This window comes from Mastacembelus armatus, chromosome 4 (genome assembly GCF_900324485.2).
Source record: "Mastacembelus armatus chromosome 4, fMasArm1.2, whole genome shotgun sequence".
Classification (NCBI taxonomy): Eukaryota; Metazoa; Chordata; class Actinopteri; order Synbranchiformes; family Mastacembelidae; genus Mastacembelus; species Mastacembelus armatus.
In genome coordinates, this window is record NC_046636.1 from 8,194,341 (window position 1) to 8,206,610 (window position 12,270).

At 40.5% G+C, this 12,270-nt stretch overlaps 1 protein-coding gene across 1 annotated transcript; it reads right to left on the bottom strand.

Moving 5' to 3' along the window:
- Positions 1–684: 684 nt before the first annotated feature.
- r3hdm4 (R3H domain containing 4) lies at positions 685–10,797 on the bottom strand. Its single transcript, XM_026323784.1, has 8 exons — positions 10,619–10,797; positions 5,836–5,993; positions 5,363–5,484; positions 5,022–5,139; positions 4,854–4,939; positions 4,585–4,670; positions 3,955–4,010; positions 685–3,608 (listed from the first exon to the last, which is right to left on the bottom strand). The coding sequence occupies exons 1-8, from the start codon at positions 10,657–10,659 to the stop codon at positions 3,505–3,507; spliced, it is 771 nt and encodes a 256-aa protein (XP_026179569.1). The 5' UTR covers positions 10,660–10,797; the 3' UTR covers positions 685–3,504.
- Positions 10,798–12,270: the final 1,473 nt, after the last annotated feature.

The following is a 12,270-nucleotide window of genomic DNA, read 5'->3' on the forward strand; positions in this document are numbered from 1 at the left end:
GTGATTGCTGCTCTTGTTCGTAAATGCAGTTTGCGTTTGCCATGTGATGTCATGATTTTTGAGATTGTTCTTGACATTTTGATTTTTTTTTAATCGCTGATATGTTCAGAGAATACGGCCTCTATTGACCATTTTATTCTGAAAACCACTGTAATGGAAGAATAGATTACTTTAACTTGAGTGTTCTTTTTGTGTGTTTACATTAATTGGGTTAGTTTATTGTCTTTAGTATATTTCAGAACTGATTATGCAAACATCCGATTGTTTATGCACCACAGTACATTAGGCATTTCCTGGATCTGACTAGTTCAGACCCCTGGTTACTAATAATCTGTATCTTTTTGTATTAGTGCGCCATCTACAGGTAAGAGTTAAAGCATAACAGCTGAGCTTTCCAGTCATACAAAGTAGACTATGAGAAACTTAAAATATTTAATTTTATTTTGCATTACAAGCATTTTTACTTTGGATACTTTGCTAATAAATCTGTTTACTTTTTTTCCTAATAAATCTGTAACTTTTCTTGTGAATGCATTAATTTTACTAATAAATATGTGGCTTTCAAGTGGGATATTGTTACTTTTCCTGAAGTAGTACATTTGTATTCCCACCACTGATGATAGACTGTCTTCTCAAACATGGCTTTCAGAATTTTTAATTAAAAAGTACACAGGGAAACAAAAATATCTTAAATTATTTAATAGTTGCAGTGATAAATATAAATAGGTACTGTAGCACACACATACCATTAAATACAGAAAGATGTTTTAGACTAGCGTATAAAGCTTTCAGACTATTATAGGCTTTTTCAGTTCAAACGTTGGCACAAGTCAATTACCCGAGTTTTTTTTTTTTTTTTTTTTTTTTTTTTTACAGCACTACATCTACAGTTATTTTAAAAAGTTGGCAGCGCCCCGGGGTGCTAGGGTGAGCATGATCCAGATGGATTCATCTTGGAGAAAGTACACAGTACACAGAATATGACACCATGTGAATCACTACATGACATTCAGAGTGAGAAGTTGAAAGCCTGAGAAGCTGGATTTCCATGTAACAACATAAACTTTGGTTGTTGATCAAATGCACCAACAGGTTGTTACACTGCCAAAGACAGTATATATTAAAAAAAACAGAGATACAATTACCTTTAAATAAGCTGAGAAACTGTGTTTCCAAATCCAGTCAAGTACAAATTTACAAAGATATGTAAAACATAGAAATGTGTCTTCATAAGGCATAAGTGCTTTTCTGGGGTTGATAATGTAAATTTTGAGTCGTAACAAAAGTTAAAACTCAGGTTTTTATCGTCATTACACCTTAATTGTGGTTATATTCAGTGTAACATCCACTGTATACACAAATTATTCTATGACCAGAATAAAACTGCCAAATGTTGTAGCAATGTATTAAATGTAAACTGAGTTAACACTGCGCACGCTGAGAAAAATCCATCAATAAATCTAAAAGTGCAGGAACCCTAGCAGGTTTTATTAATAATATAGTTCCTTATGTTGTCCTTGAGCATTGACTGTGACTAAAATGCCATTTACACCTTTTCTAAACCAGTGTGCGGTGAAAGCAGCACATTACTAAGACAGCAGCAGCAATTGAATTGTATTTGTTCAACCACAGTGCTGCCATACAATCATGTGCTTTAAGCTTGTGAGTGGAAAAAAATGGACTTGAATTTCAAATCTAAAACAATCTTTCAAGTCACAGACATTTGGGTTTTGTACTCCCAGTCGCTACTTGATCAATACTGACAGCTGTTGGCTAAAATGTAGGCGCAGCCTTCAGATGAGAGAAAATTGCAGCTGAAACACAACTGGAGTAGACAAGGCTAGACAAAGATAGCAGAGAAAAGCATATAGACAAAAGATCCCAAAGTTAATCCTGAAGACATGGTAACCTCATGTAAGAAGAGGTTTTCTTCTTACACATAAAATAAAAGATTATTAAAGAATTACTTTACTTCCCAAGCATATTTGAAGCTGTTATGTCACACCCTTGACAAGAGACGTTTATCGACGACGATGAGTGATGTGTCTGTTCACATAATGCAGAGAGATTATTAATATTCATGCGTCATACCTCACTACTTACATAAATCCTACAGGCTAATCTTTCAGGCAGTGGTGCAGTTCCTGAAGCAGTAGAGCAGATTCTCTGTCAGCACCTTTAGAAACTGTCACTAGCTATTAGCTATACAGGGTTGAAATGGCCTAAACAGAGGTGCACATCTGAGACTTTATACAGCAGGAACGGGTTCCAAAGTAAATTTTCCAGGATACTGTCATGCATTTGTGCTTCATTGAAATAAATGTTAACTGTGAGTTCACAGCCCAGTGGGTTAAAATGTTGCCTTAACTTTGAAAAGAAATCGCAAAATTGGAACTTGTGTTATGTGAAGACTATATTACAGAATATATGCTATAACGATGGAAAATGACATAATCACATCTGTCACTCTGTCGGACTACAATATCAATTCGAGGCATGTCACGTGGTGCGATGAATGCTCCATAACCTGAGTAGAAATCAGCGTTTGAGAGTAGAAGCACCTAGACACTGCTGTTACGTTTTGAAAACACATAATGTCTTTAAACTCTTTCTGTCCTTTTCCAGAGTAACTCAAACCTTTTGGGGGATTTTCCCTACACTTTATTCCAAAATGGTGCATACAACACCATCCATTAAACACCATACATTATATGGTGCGCCTTCTGTGTCATTCCATGTCATAGTCTGATTTGTAGAGGTGATCACAGTGAGACCGTGATGATCTAACTCAAATTGCGACTTCCTAATATTTGCACTATAAAAAACAATGACAATTAATGATCCATTCATGTTGCAAAAAAAAAAAAAAAAGATCAGCTCCTGCAACATGCCAACAAAATTAGAACAATTGTGTGTATGGATGTACAGCATATGCAGGCTATGCAGGCTGACTCCCTTCATAGCTATTAAATAGCCCTGCCATAAATTCTTTGCAGAAGCTGCTGTATTATTTTGATCCATGACTTCTTGTCCACTGTCTGTATACAGATGTGTAGAAATCACATGAATGTGTGGCTTAAAAATAAATTCTGTCATCATAATCCAAATGGCATTTGTTGATACCTTTTTTGCAATTACCATGAACTCCATGTCAAATTTCAGATCATGGTGAATTTACAGTGAGAAAAGTGGTTATGTTAAATCTGTCAGCTGTTCTCTGACATTAACATACATTAACATACTCACAGTTAACATGCCAAAATAATATCTATTTAATATCTAATATTTAGCATGTACTGCGTACAAATCTTCAATTTGTTTATGGATAAAGTTCATGGAAAATTTACTACAGAACCCAGAGACCGACCATAAAGAAGCAGACATCTTCCAGCTGTTCGCTGACTGTGGTCGACATGACAAGATCACATACAGACTGTGTGCCTCATTTACATGTCAGACCTCCTGCCTGCAGCGCAGCCATGTGGAGAAAGCTCGGTCCCAATCTCAGCTCATCTGCTCCAGGTACGCAGACAGCAGAAGTGCAGGAGGCAGAAACTTGTCTTGTTTGTTCACCACTTCAGTCTGACGTAACCCGTTGTAGCTGGTGCCTGAGGGCCCAACAAACAAACTGTAATCACTCTCATGTGTAATGACTCTCAAGTGTCTTTCTTAAAATTCTACTACTGAGAGGCAAAAATGTATGTATTGTTTTCTTCAGTTATTTCTTTGTGGAGAAGCCATATATCAACTCAAAGTTACCCAGCACACACAGACATATACATGGAAGGAAACATCACTGACATGGGAGAATTTACAGGACTCAAAAGTTAATGTGTACATCTGCATGGCTGCACAGATGGAAAAACAGAAATCCTGACGTTGATGCTCATGCAGGATTCTCCATCATATTTAAGGTGGAAAAAAAAAAAAAAAAAAAAGTGTGCTTCCACTCACTCGCTGAGACGAGGTCCATATACTGGCAGACGGCATGAAGCAGCAGTCGCTCAAAACTGATTCACAAACACAAACAGCAGAAACATGACTTTTCACTCCTCCCCTCCTTAGTGTCCTTTTAGCACTCATCATCAAACTGAGTATTAAACTGTTGTTGTGGTGACCTGGATTCCCTGTATAATTCAATAACTATAATGTATTTTTATGTTCATTGCCACTTGTTTTCATTTTCTCACAATTTAGTTGCGTTTCCTGCTGCTGCAATGACTCCACTTGTGTATAATTAGATTCATTAGCTCTACATTAGATTCATGTAATCTAATATAGATCTGAGGAAAGATAATTAGGATCCATCAGTCTGGATTTTCATCTTTTCATATTGGAATGATCATTAGGTGAACATGCTCAGATAGCTCTAAAGCCAGTCTAAACAGAGCTGCATAGACTCATAGATCTTCCATAATGTTATTGATAGAATTAAGTTACTTAGGGTAACTTAAAACTTCTAAAAGACTTCAGCACTTTTATCAGACCTTCAACTTCAAATTTCAAAACCTCATTTCTACAGTTATTTGATGTTTAAGAGTTTAAAAACTGCTGACACCCTGAATATAGAAAGAAGATTTCCACCTGCTGGCGAGGTTGGTTGTGTAAACTGACTGAGGTTGAGTGTTGAAGAAGCGCAGAAGGTGTTCCTCAAGTACTTCCAGAGTTCCCTGTGAGCGTGAACATGGAGAGGAAATTGAGGAAAACTGCTGAGAAGTTGAGGGTCTGCAACTGAACTTAAGTCTGAAGCTAGTGTGTATATCTAGATGCATACAAATTTCAACCTACTCTACTGACATGGTGAGTGACCTAACATTTAGTTTCCAAGCATAAAGGGAGGGCATGTCACTAACCAGGGGGATTTGTTTCCGCTTCAGAGTCACTCGCAGCCTGCGATCGATCCTCTGGAAGCAGTCCTGAGCAGTGAAGGCAGGATTTACTGTGAAGAGAGGAGTGACGGTCGGTCGAACAGCCACCACCAAAAAACAAACAAAGACAAATTGCTAAACTAAGACACTCACCATTCCTCTGGTCTTTAAGGAGCCGGTTGGTGTGTTTCTTCTTGGCCTCGTCCTTCTCCAACAGAGCCAACAGCCTCTCCTGCTCCTCCCCGGAGCAGTTCATGAAGTCATTCCATGGCTGAAAGACGGGACAATAAGTTAAGACTAATCAGTTTAAAAGCTAAGGATTATTTCATTTGGTTTCTATAGATTTAACATCATGCCTGGATCACAGGTTTAGGAAAAGTTCTAAAGACAATAGTGAATGTGATAAACTGCAAGCAGGGTAAAATGTCAGAACTGAATCCAAAATGACAGTAAAGTGTGAGCAAGGCAGACTTCCACAAACAGAGCTGACCTACCTCTATGTAGTTTCCGTTGGTGCAGGCTTCGGTGAAGATGGACGGGATGGCTGGAGTACTGCAAACCTCCAGATCATCTTTGGAGCACTCGTCCCTCTCGAGCAGATTAGCGAGAAAGCGTGCTGATTTTCAGAGGAGGGGTGAAGAGACAGAATGACAGCTGTTATCTAACTAGAACCTGAACAGCAGATCTATGCAAATAAAATGTTAATTCTTTAGATTAAAGAAAACATACATACTGACATTTTTATTAGCAAGAGCGATTCAATAGAAATGCTCTTTTCCATCGATTTCAACACAAAATCTGTGTGTGTGCATGTGACACATTTAAGGAACTCTATCAGAAATTTTTTAGTAGTACTCCCTACCGACTGTAACCAGATGTGTAAACCCCTTAAAGGTTTTCCTGCCATCATTGAGCATTCAGTGAATGAAAGCACCTTCTAATGTGACAATGAGAAATGAGAGCTTACTGTTCTCCTGTCGGCGGAGGCTCTTCTTGCCTTTGGCTCTAGGAATGAGGTCAGAGTTGCGGATGGCTTGGTTGATAAAGAACTGCTTCTTTTTGGTGGGAGACACTCGCTTGGCGGGAGAGCTGGGCAGGGAGGAGCATTTACGCTCCTCTATCAGGCTGGGAAAACAAGAGGGCAGGAGGTCAGCTGAGCCAGTTTAGCCACACATATCATTAAGGCGGAATTACAGACTCCTCAGATCTTTGCAATCTGAATTGCTTTATATTGAAGGGATGTAGTTAACTTGTACGTTTTCTAGTGCATCGACTGCATGCACCACTTGTTTAGTCTGCGATTACATATCCAAAAAAGACTGAGACCACCTAGTGAGAGTACAGGCACACACAGAAACTAATACTTCAGGATGAACAGGGTAAACAGACGTGTCACATTCATATGATAAAAGATGTATAGTGGAGATGTGAAAGATTCCAGTGTTAAGGACTTGTGAGCATTGACGTAAGCGAGATGTTTGTATAGTTACAGAGTTGATCAAGTGAGGATTAAAATACTGTGATGGAACAAGAACATACCACATCCAATTGGGGCTTAAGTACAAAGAATGACATTCTATCTCTCTGTGTGGTTTTAAGTCAGTTGCGTACTAGTAAGGGTCAAGCTAGATGTATCAGGGCATTCACACAAAAGAAAGACATAATTATGACTTTGATGTTGGTGTAAATACCATTTACAAGATGGAGCCCTATAATTACAACAATTACTGAGTTTTAATTTTTATCTGCTAATTTTTTTTCCTTCTGTTTTATGAAATCAAAGAAACAGTAACACTTTATAAATGCTTATTTTTAATGCACATTTGCTGCTACTGTGCAGAGGTTTTAGGCAATTTAGATATTTTAGATTCTTATCACAATGACAACAAGCCCACAAGAAGAACTCTTTTCAAAGGCAAGAAAAACCAGAACTCCTGCAGCAGATGGTCTGACCCCCACAGAGCCCTGAGCAGAGCAGCATGGTGTCTAGGATCACCTGAGGACATAGAAGACACTGGGACAGCCTGTATCTACAGAAGAACTGCAGCAGCTTCTCCAAGGTGCTGCAAAGTACCAGGAGAAACTCCGTACAAGAAGAAACCTGAAAGAACTGCTGCTGGTTTAAGGGCAAAGGGGAAACAGCTGAATAATAATAATAATAATAATAAATTTTATTTCATGGCACCTTTCAAACTCTCAAGGTCACCTTACAGAGAGAAAAAGGAAGCATACAGCATGAAATACATAGAGTGCATTAAAACAACAATAACAACAATGCATAAACAGAGGGCCAGAATGTAAAGGCAAAAGTGCAGAGCATCCAGGAAGTGGGCGATGTACAGCAAAAGCAAATTGAAACACAAAAACCCAGATGACAGAACAACAAATATGAAACAATATGAGACAATATGAAATAGGCAGAGGGTGGTAGAACATCACGGGCTGCTTTGGGAAGTTAAGAGAGTTAGGTGGAAAACGCTATACGGAACAGATACGTTTTGAGTGATGATTTAAAAGTTGATAAGTCCAGAGACGACCGGATGCGATGAGGGAGAATGTTCCAAAGGCGGGGCGCAGTGTGGCTGAAGGATCTAGCGCCCATGGTGGCCAGGCGCACTGTAGGGGTGCAGAGGAGAGTGGAACTGGAGGAGCGGAGAGTACGAGGCGGAGAATAGATATGAAGTAGATCTGTGATGTATGGTGGGGCAATAGAGTGGAGGGCTTTGTAGGTGAGGAGGAGGATTTTATAGTTTATACGGAAGGACACAGGAAGCCAGTGAAGTTGTTTAAGGACAGGGGTAATATGATGTGAGAATGGAGTTCTGGCGATGATTCGGGCAGCAGAGTTCTGGACAAGTTGTAGTTTATGAAGTGATTTGAGAGGTAGACCAGTGAGGAGTGAGTTACAGTAGTCCAAACGAGAGGTGACAAAGGCATTAACAAGTATGGCCGTGCTATCGATGGTGAGTGAAGAACGGATGCGGTTTATGTTACGGAGATGGGAGTAGGCCGACCGGGTAGTGGTATTGATATGCTGAGTGAAGGAGAGAGTACTGTCTAGGATGACACCCAGGCTTTTAACTTGGGGGGAGGGGAGGACAGTATTGTTGTCAATTAGAATGGAGAAGGTGCTGGTTTTAGAAAGGGTGGATTTGGTGCCCACGAGGAGAATTTCAGTTTTGTCGGGGTTGAGTTTCAAAAAGTTATGGGTGAACCAGGATTTGATATTATGTAAGCAGGTAAGGAGGGAGGGAGGGGGGAGGGCAGAAGATGGAGCAGCAGAGAGGTAGAGCTGGGTGTTGTCTGCATAACAGTGGAAATTGATGTTATGTTGCCTAAAGATATGTCCGAGAGGAAGGAGATAAATAATGAAGAGGAGGGGCCCCAGGACAGAGCCCTGGGGCACGCCACAACTGACAGTAGAGGGCTGAGAGTGGAAGTTCTGGAAATGGACGGACTGGGTGCGGTCAGAGAGGTAGGAGGTGAACCATGAGAGGACCGAGCCGGCTATGCCGATGGAAGCAAGGCGATGGAGGAGAATATTGTGTGAGATGGTGTCAAAAGCTGCAGTTAGGTCAAGGAGGATGAGGATGGAGACAAGGCCAGAGTCTGCGGCTACTAGGAGGTCGTTGGTGATTTTGACCAGGGCAGTTTCAGTGCTGTGAAGTTGGCAGAAACCAGATTGAAAGTGTTCGTATAGGCTATTGGCGGCAAGGTGGGTATGGACCTGGTGGTGGACAACTTTTTCAAGAATTTTAGGGAGGAACGGGAGATTGGAGATAGGGCGGAAGTTGTTAAGGTTCGCAGGATCGAGACCAGGTTTTTTTAGGATTGGTGTGATGATGGCTGTCTTGAGTGATGGGGGTACGATACCAGAACTGAGGGAAGTGTGAATAATGTGGGTAACATGAGGAAGGAGAGAGGGGAGACAGAGCTTGACGAGGTTGGTTGGTAGGGGGTCAAGTTTGCAGGTTGAGGGTTTGGATTTGAGGATCAGGGAAGAGATAACCGTGGTGGGTGGAATGATAAAACTCGAAAGCAGGGAGGATACTGATAGACAGGGTAAGGTACAGTGGAGGCAGTTCGCAGTGTCACAGATGGGGGGAAATTGCTGGTGTATATTTTCGATTTTTGATGAGAAGAAATCCAGGAAGTTATTGCACAAGGTGGTGGAGAGTGAGGGGAAGAGAGGAGTATCGGGAGGGCCCAATAAATTTTTGACAGTGGAGAAGAGGGAACGCGTGGAGCCAGAGGCGGATACAATAAGAGAGGCATAGAAGTCAGATTTTGTTTGAGTAATGGTTTGCTTGTACTTCAGTATGTGGTTTAGGTATAAGTCCTTGTGGGTGGATGAACCTGTTTTTTTGAAGAGACGTTCAAGGTGACGGGCTTGGGTTTTGAGGAGGCGAAGTTCGGGGGTGTACCATGGAGCAGAGTGCGTAAAGGATACAGATCTAGTTTTGAGTGGGGCGAAGGTGTCGAGTAGATTTCGTAGCTCACGGTTGAAATTGGATAACATGTTGGAGAGGGACGGTGAATAATTTGTACATGAAAGTTTGTTGAGAGCAGCAGTGAAGGAGGGGAGGTCGATGTTCTTTAAGTTCTTTAAGTGAATACTGATTAGGTTTAGGTTTTGTTCCCTTTACTGCACTTTGCATGAAGTTAAACCATAAATGAAAAAGTATTTATGTCATTTATATTAAAAGCATCCCATGTGTATTTTTAGTGCCTAAAACATTCACACAGCACTGTAGGTGTATACACACACTTATGGGTGTCCAAACCTTTGCATGCTGGAAGGTACAAAATGGGCTCTCTAGAAACTGCTGATGGGAAACAGACACTAACATCTGAAATTTACTGTTGCTGTTTTGCATCTCTACAAAAATCTGCCCCGAATATCATACAGCATCTATATGGCACAGTCTGTGCAATCACAGCTAATCACTGTTTAGTAAGATATAATAAAATAAAATAAAAAAAACAGTACACCTAACACCCCAACAAAAGCTGGTAAACTAAGAGCTTTTGGGTAACTAATCATCTCTCCTTGACTGTAGCTGTGATTTTATCTCTGCAGCATTTTAAATGGGCCACAGCACCGAGGAGCCTCCTGCAGCAGCTTCAGATGTAGGTCAGTGGGTGTAGTGTGACAACAGTCTGCTGAGATTTCTGCCTGAGCCCTGCAGGTTGCAAGCAACACTTCACCAACATAACAGGACTCGATCTGCCTGGACTGGTTACGTTAGCTAGCGTTAGCTAGCGTTAGCTCACTCCTGGCTGCAGGTAAACGTCAGGCTCGCTGTGGTCGCCAGGTGTGGCTGCAGCACAAACATTACAAACATTTTTAAATGTGTCACTTCTGTAACACGAGCTTTACACGGAACAAGGATAACAATATAATGCGGAAAAATTTATGCTGTAGGAAAACCCCGATCATTTGTTGGTAGAAACTGGGGTGATTTGATTTTGTCAATCAAAAACAAGCAGCATATCCAGGTGAGCTAACGGCAGTTAGCTGCTAAAAGGCAAACGGCCCATAACTGCTTGTTAAACCTAAATATCCACGTTAACCAAACCAGGAACTAGATGTTTCACTGGTTAACAAGACACCCTGCAGGATTTGAGCTGATCTAGAACCGGTTCCAGCTCCTAATGTTAACTAAAACTAACCAGCTGCCATTTACAGGAGCTAATTCTGTTAACTAACATTAGCTTGCTAAGAGAACAGAGTCGTCATTTTTACTCACATATAATCCTGTTCTTCATTGTCACTTGTCAAAACGACCATCTTATTCAAGCAAAACCGACGGTGTGGACCTTGAGGACCCGTGTTCCAAAATAAACCCGCTTAAAAAGTTACAACTGTGACTGTTTTGTTGGCAGATTGTTTTGTTTAGTAGCTAGCTCCCTGGCTGCTAGCCGAACCAGCGGCACTAAGAGTGGAAAAAAATTAAGAGCTCTCACTCTGTCTGCGTGTAGTGAGACGTTAAACATGTAATCACATCAACATATCACGTTTTGTGTTTGTTTGTTTGTTTGTTTGTTTTTTTAGCACATTTAAGAGACTATGGATTTTCTTTTCAATTTAATTTGTGATTTTGTCAGGTTTGGATAAGACTAGGAAAAGCTGATAAAATAAAAACTAGTAATGGGAAATCAACAAGATAAGAAGAGTGAACTAAAATAACCTGTGGGTCAAAACAAAGAAAAACAATAAAACATGCTAAAATGCTCTGTAGACTGAAGGCAACTGCAGAGTTGGGGCATAATTATCTGTTGGTTCATCGGTGTGTCTGTGAGTGATTTAATCAAGTGTTATTATACAAATATAAATATAAATGCAATCCCAGTTAAGTGCATATGTACATTTGTACACACCTTAAAGAATATAGAAGCTAAAGTAAACGATTTTTGTAAAAATGTGGCATCTCATATGTAGGTCATACAATGTGTGTTAGAGGTGTCTGAGTGATTCATGTGCTTAATAGACAATCTTTGATACACCTCATCAAACATAATTCCTGTCATAATATCAAAATAAATCCACTTCCACCTTAATCCTCCCTTATAGTCCAGCATCTTCGAGTGGTTTCAGATCAAACGTTGATCCTTTGATATAATCTGAAATAACACTGACTTTTTTTCACTCAACACTTGAGTTTGTGTGCGTGTTACCATAACAGCCAGTTTAATAGGCCTGACACATAGTTCCCCAATTGTTCTCAGCTCCTTCTCTCTCCTTCTGGAGAGGGAAGGAGCTGGGAGGTATTTAGCAGAGCACAAAACTCAGTTGAGTTTGGACAGCACTGTTTATTTGATAAAGCTTTTTCAGAGAGATGTTCGGACAATATGTGAGAAGATTAATTGAGGTGTTTTTGTACAAAATTTGGAATGGAGAAAGAGAAGAAGACAAGGACAGTAAAACTAGAAAAACATGAAGCACTCACTTTTCCAATGATCGTGGGGGAAGTAAAGAAATCAAATCCCAGGTTGAGAACTGTGAAGTCAACGGAGAAGCTTAAAGCTATGACATTAGAAAGCCGCTTGACGACAGGCAAGTGTTCCACTACATGTGAGACATCTGGGAATAGAATGAAGCTTTGTGTCAACCTGATGCCTGTTTTGGCTTCGGCCAAGGAGATTCTAGAGGAGGAGGAGGAGGAGGGGAAAGAAGAGGACAACAGCTGCACAAGTGAAAATGAACCTGAAAACAGCACCAAAAAGAACTCACCTGTCATCAAATTAGAGGTTCAAACACCCCGTACAAGTGACTCTTACACAGGATTAACTTGGGAAAAAGCCCCTGAAACCAAACAACCGCAAAGGCCTGAACTTGTGCTGCCACCTTTACCTCACCCTAAACCAGCTCTCGAGTGTTGCGACCACCAGAAGACCAAGA

What these genes read in the sequence shown, in the direction of transcription:
- r3hdm4 (XM_026323784.1), bottom strand. Translation starts at nt 10,659, where the DNA reads ATGGTCGTTTTGACAAGTGACAATGAAGAACAGGATTATAT. An exon ending in CCAACGGAAACTACATAGAG is followed by an intron (nt 5,140 to 5,362) that starts GTAGGTCAGCTC and finishes CCCGTCTTTCAG; the next exon opens with CCATGGAATGACTTCATGAA. An exon ending in CCTTAAAGACCAGAGGAATG is followed by an intron (nt 4,940 to 5,021) that starts GTGAGTGTCTTA and finishes CTCTCTTCACAG; the next exon opens with TAAATCCTGCCTTCACTGCT.